This window comes from Spea bombifrons, chromosome 2, assembly GCF_027358695.1.
Source record: "Spea bombifrons isolate aSpeBom1 chromosome 2, aSpeBom1.2.pri, whole genome shotgun sequence".
Classification (NCBI taxonomy): Eukaryota; Metazoa; Chordata; class Amphibia; order Anura; family Pelobatidae; genus Spea; species Spea bombifrons.
The window spans coordinates 19,558,332-19,582,708 of record NC_071088.1 but is presented as its reverse complement, the minus strand read 5'-3'; the positions used below and the strand labels follow the sequence as shown (position 1 = coordinate 19,582,708).

The window sequence follows — 24,377 nt, the reverse complement described above, 5'->3', positions numbered from 1 at the left end:
ACTTCAGTCTCTTATGTAACCTGCCATATGCGGTGTACACACGGCCTTCGTGTGCAGTCTACATGTACCACTACATTCATGTGTGTCTATGGGGCTTGGGCGTCATTACTTTTATTATTTGGTTTGGCATGTATTGGGAAATATTTTAACCATTTGTGCTGTTTGCCCTAAACTAGGTATTTATTAGTGTGTATGTGGTTCCCTATATTAAAGTGTAAGTTGTAAATAAAATACACTAATACTACTGATCATTATTGACTCCCAGGGTAAAAAAAAATCCCCAGACCCCGGCCCTTAAAGTGTTAAATATGCCAAGCTGTTGGTATGTAAATATATATACCTGCTAATATATTGTTGTATTATTGTGTGCGAATGATTTTAGCTATATTTATTACCTGATTATCTCTGTGCCGTTATCTATTGACAGCAGGCGTGTAAATTGCAATCATAGCTTCCCTGTGCGTGCGCGGACTGCAGAGTACACTGCTTCCCGGTACATAACAAAGGGGGATATGTGTGTCTGTACAGCCGGGGAGGAAACATTCGCGTATGCCCCATTAATATGCGGCGTGTAACTGTTTGACAGAGAAGTATCCTGATTTATTTGGTTACAGCCCCTGGAATTCTCTTTACTGATACGGAACGTGATTTACTCCCAAACATTTGCTAGTATTCCAGAGCGGATGCAGAGAGCTGTTCTTGCAGCCAGCCCTGTGCTTTGTGCTGTGCAGCCAACTCGGTACAGGGGGGGCATGGAATGCTGCTGGGCGAAAAAGACTAAATGAATTAATGAATTGTTTGGCGGCTGAGGAACAGAAGGGACAATTACACAGCTAAAACAGGCGTTTTTCGTTATTTGCATGAAAATGAAATGCAAAATTAGCCTACGCCTAAACTAGATTGAATTTAATTTACGGTATCATTTATAAAAATGTGTATTTATACTAATCATTTATTTGTGTGTGTATAGGGCTATGTGAATATATGTGTACTTACTTTTTGCCATTGATTCATTCGTGTATTCCGAATTTCAAGTATATGCGAGGGAGAGAATCGGCGAGTAAAATTATGTGTAAACATTGCCAAACCCTTACATAGAAGTGGGCTGGAGAGAAAAAACACCGTGTAAATTGTAAGAGAATCGGACAGGGAGTACTACGCAGTAATGGTTACCGGTAAGGATGACTTGGCTTTGTTACATATTTACAAGGGAATTAAGCGTTTGCTCTGCGGTTTCCCAAACCGGAGGCCAAGCACAGAGGCGCTGAAGGCATGGAAACGTGAGATGCTCTGGAGTACAACTAATCATTAATGTTTTCACAACACAGTCATTGTATGAACGCTGTTCTGCTTCCAGCTCCCGAGCCTGGCACCAAAGCTGTGAAATGAATGGAAAAGCCCCTGATTTTTTAGTAATGGGCACCTCTAGGGACTTCAACATTGCGGGTTGTTCACCTTTTGTGGACCCCATTAAATCAGAATTTGTTATACAGCTACTAGAATATGTTCCAATTGAAAACTATGGCTTCAGAAAGGATGTAAATGGCAAGGATTTCAGGCTGAAAATATACTTTGATGACCCAGTACGATACAAAGCGTATGAGTTTCTTCTGCTACATCTTAGTTGGTCTTAAAGACAAAGTCTGTGGTTAGGGCATAGACACGGTGTCACAGTGAAAATATACCTGGGTGCACGCGTGTAACAACATGTTATGAAAAAAAGTGGTTCAGAGACATTTAGCTAATTCAGTTTCCATCCATTAATAAATGTTAGTGGGTGCAGCTGTAAGGTGCCGTTTAGCATCATAATTCTTAGCTTCCGAATAGATCTGAAGTCCTGCAGTTAAACACACTTACCCCGTCGCCTTCAGAGGGGGGGTTCAGTACTGGTTTGTGTTCTGGCATAGGCCTGATACACGCGTTGCTGCAGTTACTGTGATGCCCCAGGGAGCAGCATCTCTTGTACTGGGGTGGAGCTGGGGGGAGAGGCTGTGATGCTTCGGTCCCCAGCAGGTGCCTGGAGGGAGCACAGTGTCTGTGTGGAGGACACAGCTAATTACCATCTGCATCCAACGGGAAAACCATCCTCCCATCTGTCAGTTTAAGGACAGAGCTTCCCCTCTGCCGCCCCCTCTCAGTTTCTACCTAGCCCAGCCCCCTATTCACTCTTTATTGTTACAGGCAACTTCACAAACACAAAGCAGAATTCCTCATTGCTTTGTTGGACTAAACCAGTCCTAAATCATGAGATCTGCTTAGCACCCTGGCCTGGATTTTCCTTCTTGATTGATCTGCTTGATTCCTGGTTCTCTTTGCTGCCGCTAGCATATATTCCTCTCTCCCTCCCTTCTCTTCCCTCCTGTGTTCTTTCATATACACATTCTCTCTCTGCAGTCCAAAAGCTTGGCAGGGTCCCCTGCAGTCCTCCTACCCTCCGCTGTGCTTAGTGCTGTTCGGCTTACCTTTGGTAGCTCTCGCTTTGAGGGATGAAACCTGTACTCTCCCAGACGACTGCCCTATTCCTGCCCTAATCCTCCTCCCCAGGGTCCGTAGTGTTTGTGCGATGCAGGTGGGTTTCTGAAGGACCTTCTCTGAGTCGCACACCATGGAGCCGGTGAGCCATCAAGGGATGCCTCGTCTATCCTGGATAGATACACTCTACAGCAGTAAGTACCACCCTAGGATAGATACATTATGTTTGGCTATTTATATAGATTAAAAGAAATGTGTTAAGTATGGGTTAAAATCATAGAACCCGTCGCTAAGCAGGTTGAGTGTGAATGAATGGTTTTCTTCTGATCATGGCTCCAGTAGTATGAGAAGGTGGAAGTGTTCTTTTATGCATTGATACTAATAAGTAAATCTATATAATTGTTAGTGTTGAATTAACACTCTGCAGCATGAATGTTTTTCGCCTTTAATGCACACTGCTTTCTATAAAATCAATGTACCCCGTTTTAACAGCTGATGGTGTATGTTTTATTGTGCTATGCTTTTGAGGGGCAGATAGGGATAGAAGAACTCCAGTGGTTTTCTCACCTGTGGGCAAATGGGTGACCTCCTGGAATAACCCTGCAAAATGTGACTTTTCTATATTTTGCTGAAGCGTGCAGGGTTCACTCATTTATAATTCATGTCTCCTTTCTTCAATACCTTAACCAGAACGCAAATATTACTTAAATGCAGATGAAATGTTAAGTGCCTTTTGCGTAAATGGAATGTTTGCTACTTACATCTGTATGCCTATACTGGGTGTAGATATGTATGTATATATGTGTGTGTGTGAATGTGTGTATATATATATATATATATATATATATATATATATATATATATATATATATATATATATATAATTTGAGTGTCCCTGTGTAATTATTCCTGTCGCTTTGTATTTTATTTTGTGCCTCGCTGATCTTTGTGCTAATTCCTTCATCCGTTATTGCAGTGTTATGTTATTGTGCCCCTTTACATTAGAAATGCTTGCGGCATCTACTTCCCCTGTGTCATTCTGTTCACATCTGCTATTCTGCGCTCATTTTCTCCCAGCTGGGGCTGGCATTGCCGGGCAAATTAGTCTGGCGTGGGATTTATCTGCTGTCTCCTCTGTCTGGATGGGCTGCAGCTCCGTGCTGTTTGACTACGACCTACAAAAGAAAGGGTGTATGTGTTTATATCGCCGTGCTGCCTATTGCTGCATGTCCCACTGAACTATATATGATCCATATTCCTGCAGTCCTGGATCCAGGAATATTTTCATGCGGAGCTCTGGCTTACAGCATGTACACGTTGCACACACCTCACCCTCCGGTAGTTATTAATGCTGTGCTTAGTACCGTGCAACATTTAATCATAAGGCTCTCCTCCATTTAATGAAAGGAGTGAGGATATTCCCTTAGCTGCAAGCAGTCTGTCCCCTGTGAGCAAGAATGTCTGTTAACCCTTTTAGAGAGTGGAATAAATCCTTGTTTATTAGACACCCAAAAATGTTGTCTACTTGAAGTTTGAAGTAAGTTGTGCAACAATGATGGCCGGGGTCTAGAAATTGCGTACAAAGCCTGTTGTAGGAAATGTGTAATTATTAAACGGCGATCCCCGTCAAAAGTTATCTAGTGGAGACCATTGAACAGCACAGTGGATCCCGTCTTCGGCTATACTGTGAAACTGTTCTATACATTGAGGCCTTCATAAGACCAGGTGTGCATTAAGTGGCCCACAGTGTGCATCATGGAAAGCACCTGGTGTGTAGCGAGTGGGTTATAAGGAATGTACATTGTGCACCTTTCTGGCACCCATGAGCTCGGTTACAGGTTTCGATGAGCAGATGGTGGTAATTCTTGGCCAGCAATAGTTGAGCTTAGATCCTATGTTCATGGACTTTCAGAGTTTATCACTGAGCCGCGCATGGGAAGTACTGCTGAATGAGCGCTAACAGGTGATCAATAATAGAACAGAACACTACGCTTACAAATGTAATTCGGAAGAATCCATTTAAAACACACCAGTGTTGTCAGTGTTTAATAAACTGCTTACTTTCTTTGAGTTTTTTGTAATCAGATCACAGACAGCTCAGTCACAATTGCCAGTGCTTTCTTAACCCCTTCACGACAAAGCCCCTACATGTACACATTGCATTGTCATTAATGGGTTTAAGGGGTCCTTAAGGGGTAGAATAATTTAATGTTTTGAGTAATAATCTTACTAATACCATGTAACAAGGTTGCATATGTATTTGTCTTCTGGAATCATCAACGAAACAAAAATGGATCTTTTTGTATTTTCCATATACAGAAGTGCACAGAGATAATCTCCCAATGGATCAGTATGGAAATGCATTTACGGGTGTATTTGTGTGTATATGTGTATGTATATATATATATATATATATATATAATGTATAGCAAAATCTAATATTGATCTCTGGATGGAGCTTTTGATGCCGCTTCTCCTTAAGATGGGTACTTTTCTTGTTTCATACAGTTAAGAAAAATGCATATTAAAATACTTACAAAGTAATATACTTGCATCCTTCGTGGGGCTGCATGGCGCACTGGAGCGTCCCAATACAGCGCATAAGATGGTTCGCTTTAATATGTAAACACAATTACAAAGGTTTATTTAAAGAGATGAGGAACGATATAGATCCACCTTATTGCACAAGGTTGAGGCTTCTTTATTAAACATGTTAGTATCTGGGGAACACTATTAAACTGTTAAAAGATCATAAAGTATAAAGCTGTTACTACACTCAATAGCCGCTGGCATTCCATATAAGCGCTGGTTAAATCCCACTGCTAACTAACCTCTTCCATGTGTGTTTTCACTTATATTCCTTAATGACAAACTAGAGGTTGTCAAGATTGGGTTAATGATGTACATCGGTGGCCCCTCTGTATTACCTGACCACAGTGTCATCTGGTTCAAAACTCATGGTCCCCGTACCTCTTTAAGGGAATGATCATGTCTTTTTTTGCTATTAAAGTCAATCCACCGTTGCCTGTAGTGCATGCGCCTACATAGTATATTTTGTGCAAATGGCAGGTAATGGGCGCTGCTGGGCAGGGGCGTAACTAGACGCCTCAGGGCCCGGGTGCGAGAATCTGTTAAGGGCCCCCCCACCCCCCACCCCCCCACCCCCCACCCCCCCAAAAAAAACATGATTTTTACCCAACAATTTTTTTTCAAAATATTCAACAAATTAAATTTACATATTGAATCATATCTGTAAAAAATCAAAGAAAAAGGGGCGCATGTACAAAGGGCATAATCAAAGAAAAAGGGGCGCATGTACAAAGGGCATAATCAAAGAAAAAGGGGCGCATGTACATAGGGCCCCTTTTGTACATGCGCTCCTTTTTCTTTGAATACATAAATAATGTATGGAAGCATAGCATAGCAGATATAGATCAACAGAATAACACACAAACCCAGCATTGCAGATATAGATCAAATAGAATTCACATAAAAACTCTGCATTAAAGGTATATTTAAAACCCCCTAAATTATAGGCATAGATCACAGGTTGCGCACCCCAAAACCAGCCCTGGCCTCCACACTGCCCACATAGAACCTGACCAGCACCCAGATAACACACGTAGGGTTTGCCATTTTTGTCCCCAAACAGCCCATCCTGTGCCTGGCTGGATGGGGACAAAGGTGACACTCGGGAGCTGAACTTGTGTGTCTAATCTATATATAAGTGTTTATATATGTATATCTATATAAAAATAAATCTAGAAATCTCCATTTTTTAAAGAAAAAAAACTTTATGCGTTTTGTCCCCCTCCACAGACACACACATATATTTATTTTTATGTTTATAATTGAAATAATAATGAAATAATAATTTAATGCCATATACAATATTTTTTTTAAAAAATACATTATTGTACCGACCTCCCTATTCCTTCCACTTTGGGGCCATGATGAAGTGCTGATGGAGTGATAGATGAAGACTGCCGTTTATTTTCAAACTGGATGTACGTGACTGACACGACATCCGGTGCTCCAGCAGTCTGTGTGATGGGGCAGAGCTTTCAGCCCTCATACAGCTCTTGTGGCACGATCCAGTGCTCCTGCAGTCTGTATGAGGGGGCGGAGCTTTCACCCCTCATACTCTATGTAATCCTTTGATCCTACACTCTGAGCGTGAGGGGGCGGAGCTTTCGCCCCTCACGCTGCATCAATGATTAGGCGGCCGTCGCCAGCTCCGTGGCGCGGCTTGCCTTATTTAAAAAAAAAATAATAAAAAAAAACATAAAAAGGTATCGGGCGGCCCCTTGGCTTGAGCCCCCCTGCCGCCGGGGCCCGATTTCGTGCGGCCCCTTTGCTTGGGCCCCTCTGCCGCCGGGGCCCGATTTCGTGCGGCCCCTTGGCTTGGGCCCCTCTGCCGCCGGGGCCCGGTCGCAGTCGCGACCCCTGCGACCCCGGTAGGTACGCCACTGCTGCTGGGTTCATTACGGAATCCATCCACAAGATACAGAGAGGCGCCAGCTGCCAGAGGATGCCGTTTCTGATCGTTCCCTGTCAGGCTTGGTCACTGAAGCAAACATGGCTGGAATAAAATTAATTTTCGGATACAAAGAAAAGCAGAATTTTCCTTTTCCGTTCCCTGCCAGCGACTCCCCGGCACAGCGTGTTGTCTATGACTGCGCTTAAATACTTGAGCATACGATTATATCAGCATGAGCTTTGCCATTTATTGCCGCGTCAATCATTTATGACTGCGGTCACCAGACACTAAACAGTTTATTGTTACATTTCATGGCTTATTAACTTGGCTGTAGATTAGTTTAAGTATATGTAAGTTCCACGTGCTTCTGGAACTTGATTATGGTGACTGTTAAATTTAAGCTCATAATGCATTTCTAGGGGACAGACACCCTTCATTTTGGGATAGTTAAGACATTTTAGTGGCAGGAGAATTATTAAGTCATAGGCGTTTTGGTTGTTCTTTTGGTTTAATAATGCACCTCCTAGATTGTAAGCTCATTTGCGCACTTCCCTCCTTACCCCTTGTTTATTACCCTGAACGGTCATGTTATTTACTACTTATGTCCTATTTACCCATTTTATAAATAAAAGATAATTATAATAATACTTACAGATATGACATAATTAAGTGCTGCGTAAATTGTTGCCACTATATAAAAGATAATTATTAACACAGTGTCATATCTGTATTATTCGATTTCTATATTGATATTTATATATCTTTTTATCTGTATAATCTTTTAAACTGTATTAAATTATTAAAATAATGCTAGATTAGTTTATCCTGGCATAATATCTCAGTAGTAAATAAATCATGAAGCCTCATTTCTGCTTGTAATATGCTGTGAAACAGGGCTTTAACACTGTTTGGCCATTTAAACCATGAATGGTTTTGTAAAGGGGATTAAATGAATCTTCCTTTTGTTATTTAAAGTAATCGCTCTGGCTCGGCCTCATTGCGGGTCAACCGGAGAATCCCCTTTTGTCGCCTTAAAATATTGGCGGCTCAGCCAGTGTCTTAAAGACGATTCATTTCCAAGGGTCTGAGGTCTGATGTGTTTCCGTTTCTCTTAAAGAATCTCGTGTTTTAGAATGCAATTTCGTAAATGTGTGCATATTCCCCTTTCTGCGTGGCCACAGGGGACGACCTTATTTTCGCATTAAAATAGCAGGAACAAATTCAAGGATCTAGCTAATGGCTGCTAATCCTTCTGTTTGGCTGCGATTCCCACTGAGTGTAGGCTTCTCACACATGGTGCTAGGGAAGCATGTATTCTGATCCCCGCTGTTCCTTTTACGGCGCCCAATTTCGGCTGAGCGTTAATGACGGTGCCAGTTTGTGGTGGGATGGTTCATCGACATGATTAAGCGGCTCATGATAAAGTTCTTTGTGGTATATTCCGGCGAATAGCAGTAGCAACACGTTCCTCACGAAGGCTCCTAATCACACCTTGCTCGAGGACACTTATACCGGCGGGTGAGTTCTGTGCCCTTTACACATCTTTGTTTCAGTGCCTGACGCTTGCTTTGTTGTTACACATGGACACCCATCTACATGAAATGAATTTGAATCCGCTTCAGCCATGTGGATCCATTTTGCTTGTATAAAACCTGTTTGCCTTTTGCTTTTCCCCGACCCAAACATTTAGCTTTGATGTTTCGTATTGCAGTATGATAAACATTGCATCTGTGCTGTTTCTTTGGCTTCTGGTATCAGAAAATTGCTGTATGAAGCAGAATACATAAACTAAGGAAAACAATTCTAATTCGGGCATGCGCGTTATAGTTGATGCTGGAGAGGCAGACCTAGCAGTTAATATAGGCTGTACACTGATGGTGTGGCGGAGGTCATCCTGAAGGTCAGGAGGCATTTTAACAAAGTGTTACTAATATTGCTAAGAATTGATTTAATGCAAAGTGTCTAAACGGATCGACTGTGATTTGTAAATTTGAAAAGGTAAAGACTTTGTGGCAATCCCTTTCATTTGGATTCCACTCCAGCAATCATATGCGCTTCATAAATCGTATGATAACTGAGATGTCCCTTACAAATGCATTTGCCCCTTTGCCCACCCTTTAGCTATTCTCTGGGTAGGAGAGATATTTGGTAGAGCACACCTCCTTGCATGTGATAAATGGAACCAGCACACAAAATCTTTCGGGTCTTCATGTTTGCCCGAAAGAGAAAGAAGGAACGTAATAGGATAATATTGCTAAAAAAACAAACCAAAAAGGTTATGGATAAAATACCACCAACAAACATAACATCAAATAGACTTTCCACAATAAGTAGTAAATATCAGACAATCTGGTATTTTATCCATACAGTGAAGGTATGTTTTGGGCTATGTTATCCAGAAGATTTGATGTGCCTTTATTAATTCTTGCAACTTGTGAGTTCATATATCTCATTTTGAACACAAATAATATATATATATATATATATATATATCTCACACTGTTAGTGAATGCACCCTAAAAAATGTTTTTTGCCCCCCCCCCCCCCATCCGTGCACAAAAGAGAAGCTCACTAGTTTGCTTTTATGAAATTATGCTATGGAATTACAATTTTTATTCTTTTAGTTATTTTTTTTACGTTGTTGTTTTTGTAGGTATGTAATGGCCGGGGCAATGAACTCTTCAGATATATGTCTTGGGGTGTTAACAGTTCTGTGTGTCCTTTAGACGGCCTTAATTAGATGCATTGTATTTTAATATACCCAAGGCAGTAGAAAACAATACATTTAAAATGTTTTTTATTTAATAAAAATTGACTTGTGAAGAATGTGTCACAGAACATTCACAGGAAAAATGTGAAAGTATCTACAAAGCCTTGTCGTAATTTTGACAGTTTTTGAGTAAGATTGACTAGGGTGTTGGTCGTTGAAAATATAACATGGAAGGCACATCCTTCATCAAATGGGTGTTGGACGGATACAACTATACTTGTACTTTAAATTTAATTTCTCCTCAATATCATCGAAAATATTTCTATGAAAATTATAACCGTTCCTATCATAGAGGCAAAGTAAGTAATTTTTCCATTGTTGTGGCAAGAACATACAAAACCTATGTTGCTCTGTAACTCCCATATGTGTAAGTCTATGGTGTTAGGGTGACTGTGTGTGTAGATGTGTAAGTGTATAGTGATAGAGTGGGTGTTTGTACATATATGTATGTATTTGTAAGTATATGGTGTTAGTCTGTGTGTGTATGTATGCATGTGTAAGGTGTTATAGTGGGTGTGTGTGTATGTAAGTGTAGAGCCACCCCTGATCTTCATCATACTTGCATCACAATTCATACTCGCACCCCCCCCGTCATCATCATAATATGTAAGTCTGCCAGTCTGCCTCTAGTTCTGTGGTGTCGTCTTTCACTGCCCATCTGCCAGGCAGCTCCGCACCGAATATGATGCGGGGCTGCATAGTTTGCGTTTCAGCGCAGATCTCTTTTACGTCTGCAGCCAAGGCCACACACAAAATCGGATGTCCGGCCCGGTATTATACAGTACAAGTCCTACTTTATTGACACCGCTAACTAACCTTTTGCGCGGACATAAATTTCCTTTGTGCGCTGGTTGCAAAACGCGTGCACAGCTTAGAGCAGGGCTCTTTGTCAGCCTCTTACATTCACAAAAAATGCCCCCGTGTCACCACGCGGGGGCGCTGCTGTTGCTGTCTGCCCAGGAGTCTGGGCAGACAGCACAGCCACTCAGAGCCCGCCCCCGAGTATGAGATCACTCCCACGGAGTGATCCTGTAGGCTGAAACCGCGATTGCAGAGAAACCTGCAATAGCGTTTTCAGCTGCCACAGGCAGCTTCAGGAAAGGGGGTTCAGTGTTGATTGGGTCCCCACACAAGTGTGGGGACCTAACACAACATCCCCCTGCTGCCTGATCGCTCCATGAGAGCGACAGGGCAGTGTTAACCCCTTCAATGCCGCGATCGCGGCATTTAGGGGTTAATTCCCGTTTTTCAAGGGGCTCTGCTGCTGGTGGTCTGCCTGGAAGTCCAGGCAGACCAGCAACAGCAAAAACGAGCCCCCACAAGCCCTTTGATGACTCCCGTAGGCATGGAAGCCTACAGCAGTCATCAGAGACTCCCCCCTGCAATGGCTGGTCTATAGACCAGCAATTGCTTCCCAGCTGCCAGAGGCAGCTTCAGTGACAGGGGGAGAGGGTTCTTTGGTCTCCACATGAGTGTGGAGACCAGCCCCAACACCCCCCTGCTGCCTGATCGCTCCATGAGAGCGACAGGGCAGCGTTAACCCCTTCAATTCCACAATTGTTTATAACACATTCGTGGCATTGCAGGGGTTAACATTTGTCCCCACAAGCTTGTGGGGACTAAATATCAATCAATGCTGTGCTCCAATGGAACATCAGCATTGAAAGTGTTAAAAAAAAATATATATATCAAAAAAAATTATTTAAAAAAAAAAAACAAAAAAACAGCACTGACCTGAAAGTCCAGGGTGCTTCCAGGTCAAATGCTGTGAGTTTAGTAAGTGGGCTGATGATGATCAGATCACTCCTAACCAACTGTTAGTTTAAAAAAAAATCCTGGCTCCTAACTTTTTTAGCTGGCGCCTAGATTCACAACAAATTTGTCAAGCCCTGGCTTAGAGGGAATATTGGCTTGGGCGGTGTTCTGTCAAGAACGGCTCCTTTTATCGTCCTTTCATCTGACATAATCCATTAACTTCTGTGTAATAGGTTAATCCTTTATTATATAACGAGGCATCCTAAAAACAGACTAACCTATATAAACCTTGCTTATTGCAAAATTCAGTATTTTCAGTAGGGAAAACCAGGGGCCTTGGCTGACCGGCCTCCTGCTCAGCCAAGCTCGCTATGTCAGACAAGCTGCTCACGCTTTGTAGTCTTGATGATTCCCCCGAGTCTAGCAGAGCAGACATGCTTTGTCTGTCCAGCGTCTAGTCTGTGGGGCTTGTAGCGGCTGTCTCTTGTGAAATGGACCCACTCCCTTCACGACGGTCTTCTTTCCTTTATGGAACACAGGTACCCCTGGGGCTTGAAGCAGGTTTATTGAACTGGTCTACTTTACAGCCATAGATATGAGTAGCTACTGAAGGCTGCAGTCCTTGCTCGGTGTATTCTGAATAAGCATAGAATAGCTTATCTTGGTGTATGGAAACTCTGTTATTGGTTTGACTCACCCATGCTCTTAAAGGAGTGTCCTCAACTGAGAAAATTGGCAAAACATTTTTTTGCGTAGTTTTTTGGTCAAGACCAGACAAATCAATTGGGTAGCCATTGTCCGTAGAAATTTAGTGCTGCCGTCTACCTTTTGTCAGCTTTTTATTTACAACCCTTAATAACTTCTCAAATTTTCTGTCTCTGAAAGCTTTTAAATATTCATTTCATTTATTGAAGGTAAAGAGTTGTACTGCCTTTTTTTAAAGTCAAGCCAAAGCATCTCAATCGGATTCAAGTTAGGACTTTGACTAGGCCATTCCAAAACCTTCATTTTGTTTCTTTTGAGCCATTCATAGCTGGACTTTCTCCGGATCACTGTCCTGGTGCATAACCCAACGGCATTTGAGCTTTAGGTCGTGAACTGATGCCCCGGACATTTTCTGGTAGAAAGCAGAATTTATGGTTCCATTAATGATGGAGAGTCACCCAGGTCCTGAAGCAGCCCCGGACCATCACACTACCATTTGATTTTTTAGACATCTTAATTTCCCAATGGTGTTAATGGTGTTAGAGTCCTCTTCAGCTTGGCACAGGGGGCATTGCTGCCAGGACTTGTTTTTTTGTTTGGCTTAAATAGTTCAACCCATATATCACATAATACCGTGTTGACATGGATTAAAAACTGACAGCATGCAACATATGGAAATATAGTCATCAGATTTTCCATTAACTGTCTGTAGGTGCTGGTCAAACATCGCTAGTCCTACGCTGCCTTTTTCTTTTTTTTTTTTTAAATGGTCTAAAGGTAGGCTGTCAAATATCATATATACAAAACGATTTCAGATTTTTTAAAAAAGTGTGTGTACAGTTATGAAATGGAGAACCTCAATAATTGTTTCTATTTCATACGTTTGCTCTTCATTCTGTGCCGTTTTTGGATAATTCGTGGTGCACCTGGTAGTTTTATTACCCTGTTAGTTTAATGGGAACTATCATGCCTTGAGCAGATTAGATGTGCCTTCTGAGGCCATGCATTGCAGAGTCCTGGGAGCAGAGAGGGGTCATAGACTTTGCTTTTCTGCTCCAACATAGTGGTTAGCAATGCCTGAGGGGGTGTTTAATGGGGTGTAAAAGCTGTGGATTCTGTTGCCCTCTTTTCTAGCATTGTGAAGTTAATGGACAAACCATACATGCTGCCAGATGGTTGCTTGCTGCAAAACATGTGGAAGGTCTCAATGGTGCTCTAAAATCATTTTATCAAGCATCGCGTTTTACGTTAAGGGTCAGAGACTATAGCACATATACACCGTTCTGTCAGGGATCACTAGTCCCCATAATATGCATGATTCATAAATGTGCCCCCTCTTTCTGTGTATGTCTTAAAGGGTGCATGGAAGCCAACGGCACGTTTTCTAGACATTTGGTTTTATTGTGTTTTGGTAAGACAAAGGTAAGCACTCATAAGTGTAGAGTGTAGCTTAAAGGTATCATGGAAGATTTAAGTTGTGCCTATATGTCAGTGTTCTCATGTTCTAGTGGCGCTGTTGGGACCTGAGTTTACAGTTTCTACTTAATTTGTGTAACTGAAGTAAAATGGTTAAGTGTAAACTTAATATTTTCTTAAATCATTTTTACCCCTCTCTGCTCCCAGGACTCTGCAATGCATGGCCTCACAAGGCACATCTAATCCGCTCAAGGCATGATAGTTCCCATTAAACTAACAGGGTAATAAAACAACCAGGTGCACCACGAATTATCCAAAAACGGCACAGAATGAAGAGCAAACGAATGAAATAGAAACAATTATTGAGGTTCTCCATTTCATAACTGTACACACACTTTTATTTAAAATCTGAAATAGTTTTGTATATATGATATTTGACAGCCTACCTTAAGACCATTTAAAAAAAAAAAAAAAAAAAAGGCAGCGTAGGACTAGCGATCTAGTTAAGGTCTGTTCTGTGTTGTATGTTATAATATATTTTAATGCCACCGTTCAGAGACTCTCCAGTGTTTCCAAATCCTCTGCGTATGCTCCTTGCATCCAGTTGGTGGTGGTGTCTTCACGTGGCTGTTCTGCTCGACACATTTTCCTGAAACAGGATGAAAAATCTAAGGTGCTGGAGGAGTCTTACGTTCTGTCAGCCTGTCGTGACATTTGGGTACTGCCCACTGTTAAGAAACCACACTGTGTTGTTCATTATGGAAGAGCCTTTGCGGCCCTTCTCATTTATTCCTATATTTATCAAACTGGCGTTAAATGTAGAAGTAAAAAATGTCTGTAATATTGGTGTGTGTAACAGCCAGAGGGCAGTGCTCTCTAATAATAAGCTAATGCGTGTTTAATGTCCCTGTCATACCAAACCCCAATAACTGGGGGAGTTATCCTGTCAGCCCAGTGGCGATAGTGATCTATACCGCAAAACAAACAAGAAATTGGCTATAAATGTACAAATCTTATTCTGAAACCTGATTTATCCTTAGTCACTTATTTGTCTTTTGGCAAATGTTAGAATTCAACTAACTTGTAACAGTTTATGAGGCTACTAAATGCTGGTCATGGAGACATACACCGATCAGCCATAACTGATGACATTGTTATCATGTCACCTGTCAGTGGGTGGGTTAGATCAGGTAGGAAGTAAACATTACATCCTCAAAGTTGATGTTAAAAGCAGGAAAAATGGGCAAGCATAACAATCTGAGTGACTTTGAGAAGGGCCAAACTGTGATGACTAAATGACTGGGTCAGAGATCTCCAAAACTATAACTCTTGTGGGGTGTTCCCAATCTGCAGTGGTCAAAAGTGGTCAAAGGAAGGAAAAGCGGTGAACTGGCGACAGGGTCATGGGCGGTCAAGGCTCATTGATGCACATGGGGGGCAGGCTGGCCCGTGCCGAAAAAGTTAATGCTGGTTCTGATAGGCGTCAGAACACACAGTGCATCAAAGTTTGTTGTGTTTGGGGCTGTGTAGCCGCAGACCAGTCAGGGGGCCTATACTGACCCCTGTCCACTCCCTACAATGGGCACAACTGGACCATGGAGCAATGGAAGAAGGTGACCTGGCCTGATGAATCACGTTTTCTTTCAAATCATGATGTTCCGGTGCGTCGCTTACCTGGAGAACGCATAAAGGATCTGCTGCCAACGTCTTGGTGCCGGATACCACAGCAAACCTTCAGAGGTCTAGTGCAGTCCATGCCTCGACGGGTTAGGGCTGTTTTGGCGGCAAAAGAGGGACCTTCACAATATTAGGCAGGTGGTCATAACGTTATATAAGTGTACATTCTCAGATAAAGCACACATTGTAGCACCGCTTGTTATTTCCTGTGTAAGGGGCTGCGGAATATGATGGTGATATATAAATGATTAATAATAATGGCACATGTTACTGGCTTGTTTTGGTACTTGCTGTTTCCAGGAAGCTCTGCGCAGTTGGTACTGAGTTGAAGCAGTTTTATTATGTTCATAGTGATAAACAACCGCATACTGCTCGCCCCTCCCCCTTCATAAAGGCATTTGGACAACTCATACTTGTCATCTTCTCCCACAGGCTTCACTAAATGGCATACTTCTCAATCCTCTCCTATTATGATCCAGGAAGCTCAGAACATCGGCTGTCATCTACTCCCACGTAATTATCAGGTGTACACGTAGCTCTCACATGTCCTGCAGAGACAGCGGCAGCACCCACAGCTCTTATCGCCTCTGTCATGAATATTAGATGCCCACATACTTTTAATTAGCTATCTTTTACCTAACCCAAGCTACATGAACAGCAGTGACCCACAAATAGCTTCTCTTTCCACGAACCCTCTGTTTGTAATATTCTTGCAGTATCTTGGAGGACATGTTGGCAATGGAAGCACCAAAAAGGCACAGACAATCGGGCAATCACACAGGATAAACACTCTGCTGCTTCAGAGGGGAATTCAGGACATGTTTCCAATAAACCGCTAATTAACAGCTTTTATTTAGCACATAGCAGTGCATAGCGATAGGTACGAGAAAACAGTGATAAGATGCTCAGACACAAATCCAAGTCACCTTTTCCTTTGGAATCATGGCATCCATATCGTCGCAGTTAGCGTATTATCGTGTATCCCGAGGATACAGTGGAGCCTGCAAACTATTCTAAAATAAATGACAAATTAAAGATGCTGTTCCGACCAAAGATAATCGTAGTAATAATTGCGTAACTTTTTCACTCTGTTCATTTTTTATGGCAGCGCTTTCAACCATTCAGTGCCCTATTTTGTATTACCTGCCCAACATATTCAGAAAACACATAGAAATGTTTCATTTTGCAGAGCAGGCATTTTGTATCCTTGTGATTGTTGTTAACATAGTACAGTTTTAGCTCATCTTTTTGGTCTGTAAATCCAGATTTACTGACCATTTTAAAAAAGTTCTATTTCTTTTAGGAGATTGATTGATTTAATGTAAATGTTGTGCTGCTTTATTTTGAACTTTGTTTTTTGTATTGCCTTTTTAATTGTTTTATGTTTCTGTGTATTACCGATTGCCAAAATGGATTATTGGGTCATTCATAAAGCTTCATAGTATCATCTGTCTCAATAATACAAAACTAACCTAACCTTGTTTTTGTGTCAATACGCATTTATTGCCATTCTTTGGCAAACCAATTAAATAGAAAGCTTTTTATATTTGCATACCTTTTTTTTTTTTTTTTTTTTACTCTCATTCACTGCTGGCTCAGGAGAATTTTGCTACTAACACAGTGGTGCTGAAATACCGATCCTGGCCTGGCCGTATGGGCTTGAGGACGGGGGAACTCAGGAACATAGGAAAATATGGCTACTAGACTTGAATTTCTAAAATGGAATAATATACAGTATTGTGCAAAAATTTTAGGTATGTGTGAAAAAATGCTCCCACTTGGCTACAGGGGGTGCTGAGACAGGTGCCACGGGTGCACGGCTTCCAGGTGCCCATGTTATGTGACCCCGTGGGGGTAGAGAGGTAGCAGTCGGCAGCTTGTGTATGTATGAGTATGTACTGATCATTAAGTTGATTACATATTTGCAGCATATGAGAGTTTAAGTCCAAGTACATGGCCCAATAAATATTTATTAGCATGAACATGGATTAATATGACACCTTGCAATAACTTAATATTTGGGAGGTACACTAAAGCACAAAAAGAGGAATAATTGTTGAGCATACAAGCTTTTCTCATAAGGAATGTGCATGTTTACTGTTAACAGCGTTTTCCTCACTCCCCAAAGTAATATAAGCAGATTTCTTTGAATCATATGAAATGGTCTTCAGATAGATGGAACCTGTATTACTGCACATAGTCTTGGTCTCTGGTGATTTCTCTGAAGTGCTTTAATGTTTCCGCCTTGTTTTGCTGCCACAGCAAATTTTATCTTCAGGAAATTCCAGGCAAACTCTCTCTATCCTTCTAAATGCAAGATGATGTGACGTGTCTTTCACTTTGAGAACGATGAACCTGGTTAATTATGGAACAGCTACTAAGTAACGTGCGTGGATCATCCCTTTAACTTGGTTGTAGGGATGTACCAGATGAATAGGGAAAGAATAAACAATAGGTACGGTAAAGAATGCTCCTGGATAAGACTGCAGTCATTAGACGCAGGTTAAAAGATATATATATATAATGGATGATAATTAGTAAAACTTTAAAGAGCTGGTAAAGACACTCAGTAAGTCTACCTGTGACCCTGAGATCTTCCTTCTCCTATACACAACTCTTTGGCCCTGATGTTATATTGCCGTGTGATACTTTGCTGCGCGTTGCTGAGAAGTGATTGTAGGAAGCCTTCCTCCTATGCAGCGAATCCATTACACACCTTCCAAGGTGGCAAACATTTGATAAATGAAAGATAGAAAAGTAGGGTTCAGCATCCTTATAGAAACTGTAAAAAGCACTCATCTGATTTTACTGGTAGGTGAGAATGGCTGCCATGCGAACAACAAACTCTAGATACAAACCAAAGAAACAATTCCGGCAGAAGAGTAGAAACAATAGCAGAGTGAGTTACTGGATATGGTTAAAGTCTGGCATTTATTTGTCTGTTTAAACTGCGTACCTGCGCAGCTTCACCAAAAAGACTTATTCGCGGCCGGACCAGGTTTTCAGAAGGATGGTGATTAAGAGGCACACAGTGGGAACGATACTGTTGGAAAGGAGTCGATCTAAGTGATACAGGTTCCAGTCTATCAAAACGTAGCCAGGAAACATTGTGTGAGATTTCTTCCACACTCCTAATAGAGAACAGAGAAAACAGCAATCCTTTATGAAGTTATTTAAAAAAATGTATAAAGACACCACAGGGTAGCAATAGAATTACAAGGAAAATGGCTGCTTTACAGATTCTAAAAACAGTAGCAGACCCAGAAATAGCCTCTCGGTTCCAGAAAAGTCATGCTCTTGAATTAAAATTTGCAATGTTCTTGTGCTGATACAGTTTATACGCGAGTGTGCTCAGTGCTGCGGAATGGCTGGAGCATATTGGCGAGTGGGACCGTGCATGAGGGTCCGGCTCTGCTGGGAAAGTTCACATCGTGCCGCTGTCTTTGTAGCGATTTGAGAGCGTGTCGCTGCATGGCGCTTGCTAAGCGTCCTGCGGTGGATGAAAGGAGGCTTGCTGGGGCTGTAGGCTTCCGTAGAGATTTGCCCACATTATTTGTGAGCTCTTTATTTTCACGGGTGTAACGGAGGCTTCTGTGCCTTTTACTTTCTGTCGTATCCCCCAAAGCGAAAATGCTGCTGTAGCCTGTTGCCATGGTGATAGAAGCCTGACTATAAGCAAGATCATGGCGGCTGTGTGCTGTGTCCTGATATCAGGCTTTGTGAGTTACTTGTCTTTGGAGCTGGTGGATTGCATCACCTTTTTGCTTTATAACGGCAATGCTCGAGAAAATTGAGCCCAAACCGATTTACTAGTCCATTAAGTGATTAACTTTGAGTATTCAGGCACAACATAAACTTTGCTCCATGTTTATTGTATAAATGTATATACTTTGTTCTCCATTTAAACTTGGTAACCTGTTTAAACCAGGAGGTTTGCCGTTATGTCTCCCCGCGGGACGTTCATCGCAGGAGGTACTGCGGAGTCGCTGCTTCACGTTTCCTGGCGTGGACCGTGTGAAGTGACTCGTGTGCAGGCTTTATTATCTAAAGTACTCTCTGGTATTGATCTGTCAGCGCCAGTGACGCAAGGCTTAATATTCAGGAATTGCTAATTCATCCTATGAGCGATATATCAAATGGCACCATGCCGGTTAATGACCGTATTTCACAGGACTGTTTTCATCACCATATTCCATTTGTTTAATAGTGTTAAGCAGGTTTCACATTGCCAGGAACACACGCCAGCTTCCCAAAAAGATCTGAGGACGATGGGGCGTAGTTTACACTGACATTTCAGGGAGCTGGTTGCATGGATTTCATTTCTTTGCCAACTCCTTGTTTCCTACTGCTTTCTGTTAAGGACCGCAGTCCGCCTGTGGTGCACATCATACGCTGGCAGGTGTGCAGCCTATAACACAAGATCACGATTAACCCTAAAACATCTAATATAGTCAATATGGGAACACCATCCAAAGTTTTACACGATTTAACCTCTTGATCACTAACCATGCACCCTTTGCCACTCTGTCCCATGATATGCCTTTTAACCCCCTATATGCCAGAGTGGCATATAGGGGGTATAAGGCATTTCTGCAGGCAGAGTGGCATATAGGGGCTTAAAGGCATATCAGGGAGGCAGAGTGGCATATAGGAGGGTATCAGGCATATCAGGGAGGCATAGCTTTTATTAAATATGGAAAAATAGTTTACATGAATTAATATTTACAAGTAAAACCTTTTTCCTATAGGCTCATCTTATATTTTGACTTTTTTTTTTTCTAAATTAATATTCAGATTTTGGGGGGTCATCTTAGAAACAAGCAAATACGTTAATTTGCTGTAGCATCAATATGCTTCTCCGCAGCCTTCAGTCTTGAAAATGCTGTTGCGAACTTAATATGGCAGTAGCCGTTTCAGAGTTAGTGAAGGCCCAAAGCTGGAATCCAAACATTATTAATCATGGCTTAAATGTCTCCGCAGGCTCCATGCTAAATGACAGTGCCAGGGAACCTTCCTTATCATTAACCAGCATGCACCTGATCGCCTCCTCATCATACCAGCCTGCTTTTGCATGAAAATAATGTGGTGGTAGCGAGGGGCTTTCCAGCCACTACTGCACAAAACATGAATACATTCCATGCAGCTTTTCCTCCTTACTCTGCCGTATACATCTAGAGACCAGTGATCTCTCAGGTGCCCTGGCTTGCAATGTCAAACATCTTTGTTTCACATTTATTTCTATTTATGCTTCACCTACTTCTTTTTAGTTTGGCCCTTTGAACACAGACATGTATTGAAATAAAGGTCACACGATTACACTTTGCCAGTTTGCTCTGTAGCTTCATGTATTTCTGTAGCAGGGTATCCTGGGGCCAGCTACAGTGTTGATTTTAACAGAAACAGTCATTTCTGTGTACCCACGTTAGTCTATTCCAGACCTTGGTTGGCACTAAAGAGTGTCTTGTTTGTTTTTTTTTAGCATGAATGAGTGTTAGTCTTGCCAGTATATGCAACACAAAGCAAAGACAGTAGCTTCCTCCACACGGTCTGCATACAGTACACACATGCTGGTCCGTCTGTATGTCCTTGTATATTTGTGTGTCTTTGTAAAATAATAAAAATATGCAAAACCAATGCTGCTCTTATAGGTGAGGACGTTGGGTGAATTAGTGAACATACACTATGTGATGTTAAAGTATGTGGACACATGACAATCACACCTATATCAGCTTGTTGGACATCCCATTTCAAAATCGTGGACATTAATATGGAGTTGGGCTCCCTTCTGTGTGAGTATAACAGCCTCCACTCTTCCAGGAAGGCTTTCCACAAGATTTCAGAGTGCCAAAAGAGAATTTGTGAGGTCAGGCACTGATGTTGGAAGGTTTAAGTTGCAGGGCACTTAAGTTCCTCCACATCAATCTCCCCAAACCATTACCCTTCGCTGGAAATAATGTGCCCAAACCCTGAAAAACAGCCCCAGACCATTATTCCCCCATCATCGAACTTCACGATAGACATATACGTTCCAGTAGATAGCATTCTCCTGGTATCCGCCAAATTCATCCATCAGACTTAGATAGTGATGAGCGATTCATCGCTTTAGGGAACATGTTTCCGCTCCTCCAGAGTCCCGTGGCAAGGTGCTTTATGCCACTTCAGACGGCGCTTGGCATTGTGCATAGTGATCTTTGGCTTATGAGCAGCTGCTCGGCCATGGAAAACCCATTTCGTCAAGCTGCTGACACACGGTGCTGTTGTCATGTTATTCTGTAATCTGAAGTTTTAATCTCTTGAAAACAACAAAGCTCTCTGTGTTTCTATGGAAACAGCCTATCTGTACTTTTGTGTCACGACAATTAAGTAATCTCAGCAAAAATTTTGAACCAGGCAAAAAGTTTAGGATGAGCTTCAAATGCTACATTTATTAAAGGGTGTTAAATTTAGCAATGTTGGTTATTGGGGTGGAATAATCATAAGAATCCTGAAAAAAAGAACTTAAGATACCCTCCCTATGGGTGTTCTTCTTAATTGCCTATTGTAATATATAAACTCCATTATGTAGCATTATTTAGTGTAAAAATAATGTAAAATGAAGAATTTTGGTCAGATCATTTGTAAGATGCACACCTTAGGAGAAGCGTACAATGCGTTGTTAAATATTGTAACTATGGGAATCTTGTATAGATTTACTGAAACACTGCTGATAAACGTGCTGGCACTAAACCACTGTTAGCGTAACTTTCACTGGAATGGTGTCACAGGAGAACTAAAGTGAAATAGTTGGCAGCAAAGGTCACATTGATTTCAGAAACTCAAAATAGATACTGTTATAGATTCTCTTGAACAATGATTTTTAGGTCATGCTCCGCTGGAATCACTTTTATTCGGTTACCCACATCCTCCATCCAGCATCACTGTCGTGTAAATGGTCCATATGAGACGATCTATGTGATCATTATAACTCATTCAGAATGCTGTGCCAGTTGCGTGATTATTAAAATCCAATGGCACTGTGTTTGCTTGTTTTACATTGAACCTGTCACCTGAAATATAACAATCTTTTAGTATTATAGGTATTTTAATTGTAGACTTCCGCTTATTTTTCATGGGTCCACGTGCCAAACTGCTGCAAAATGTACACGTTCTTCTCATTATTATACAGGACCATTCCAGTGGTTACTATAGCCATAAAAGAAATGTCTCACAAGATTGCAACATGTTATGTTCTGCTGCTTCTTTACAAGGTCTGTTAGAAGATATTTCAAATAGTACAAATAGGATTTTAGCCTAGCTCATCAAAATACCATTGTCACAAATTATGTGTGTAGTGTATTGAGAACCAATAACAAATTAACAAACGAGAGATCTAATTCACCACATTAAATTTCCCTAAACAACACCTAACCCTGATGCGTCCCCTTTCCTCCTTGCACACAATACTATAAGGCAGCCCATCTCCCCAGCACACAACACTAACAGACAGTCGTGCAGGGAGGGGGATGGAGTTGTTTTATAGGGAGGGGCTACTGGATAGTGTTGTGTGTGTGTGTGTGTGTGTGTGTGTATGTGTGTGTTTGTTGTTTCCTTCCTGTAATTTTAGCACTGACACCACAAGAAGGATCCCTTAATGTACTAGAAACGGCCTCTATCCACCTAAATAATAATAATTAAAAAAAAATGGCGTAATGTACGAGACCACATACATGCATAATATAACATTGTGCAGAGTATTAATATGCTTAGGTGGGAAAAGATGCAGCAAAAACGTAAACATTGCTCATGGTCCTGTAGCGTAAAACAGCTCTGACCCATAATGGGTTAACAGGATGTGAACAATTTAGCACATAGATTATTCCTATTTGGTTTGGTAAACACCATTATATAGATAGTTTTTGTAGGTGAATGGAGTAAAGTTTGATATTGCTGTTTGACAAACCATTTTATTTCATACTTTCTTACATGTGGGATAACAGGTTAACCATTCTGTAAGTCTTTAATAATTCCCTTCTGTCGCCTTTGTGGGTGTGAAAGGTCAAAGCCAAGTTTCAGAGTGCTTGTTTTTATTTATTTATTGCCACGGAAAGATTTGTTAGCGCCTAGAATTGTTTTACAGGGCTGGGGCAGCTATTAAAGATTTTAATTAAAAAGTCTTCAGCGTGTTAGTTAAATGCCGCTTTCTGCATGTAGATTCTGTTTGTTAACCCCGTTGTTGCTATAGGAGCTGTAAACATGTTGCATGACAGAGCTTGGAGAATTCTTCAGGTTGTCAGGCAGAGAGGTCCACAGAGTTTTGCTTATAACACACAAATTGCCTTTTCCATTTGCCTTCTTGGAAGGATGGACGAGGAAGGACAGCTCTGTAATCGTGTTAAGGACCTTGGATAGCTCCGTGACATTTGTTGCATGTTCTCCTGAGGAGGAGGAATGTCTGGCTTGAGGAAGAGTAGTATCTGGGAGGCTGCCAGCGTGTGAGACAGAAAACACTGTCAGCTGCAGCCTCTGTTAGTAGACCAGAGTAAAACCAGGCAGTACAATACCGTCTGCGCTGTATCATTAAGTGGAATCCGATACTCGCTCCCGATCCCACATCCATCATGTACCATTCCATAAGCTTTTCCTTTCCTCTCTGAAGTCTCCACCCCTACGCACGCTTATAGTCATCCCCAAGAGAGCCCCCTGTGCCGGTAATTGACCTGCTTCTGGCCCACATACCCCCTCCTCTCGCATCCAAGCTCATCTCTCAGATGCAGGAGCAAATAAACTGACGGGCAAGGCTCCCGGTCTCCTGTGTGATATCCCCGGATTCGTGGTGCGCACTGGAAGTGGAGCTGCCAGCGGGATCTGCAGAGAGAAGCTTGAATGGATTGTATAGGGGGAGTCTGCAGCTGCATTACACGGCACAGACATTGATGGAGTGGCTACAGGAGCCGGGTGAGTGAGGTTCCTGCAGGTGTTGCTCTGTGTCACTTTCAGACAGCTCTCCCTCTGCACTCAATATCCTTTCTGCTCATAGGACTCTTAGTATGGGCAGTGTCATTTTTCTGTCCTTACCCCAAGCTAATGACTTATGATAACAATGTTGCTCGCTCGCATGGAGTA

The 24,377-nt window shown here is 41.8% G+C and overlaps 1 protein-coding gene across 3 annotated transcripts in view; it reads left to right on the top strand.

Moving 5' to 3' along the window:
• ABR (ABR activator of RhoGEF and GTPase) overlaps window positions 1-24,377 on the top strand; it is a 129,090-nt gene that overhangs the window by 17,187 nt on the left and 87,526 nt on the right. Inside the window, exon 1 of one of the 3 annotated variants that reach the window (XM_053457018.1) lies at window positions 2,402-2,666. The exons of 1 other annotated variant lie outside the window; for it this stretch is intronic. In XM_053457018.1, coding sequence (XP_053312993.1) covers window positions 2,606-2,666 — 61 coding nt within the window. In that variant the 5' untranslated portion in view covers window positions 2,402-2,605. Of the gene's footprint in view, window positions 1-2,401; window positions 2,667-24,172; window positions 24,210-24,377 lie in introns of those variants that run through there. One more of the 3 variants, XM_053457020.1, reaches the window with a different exon arrangement.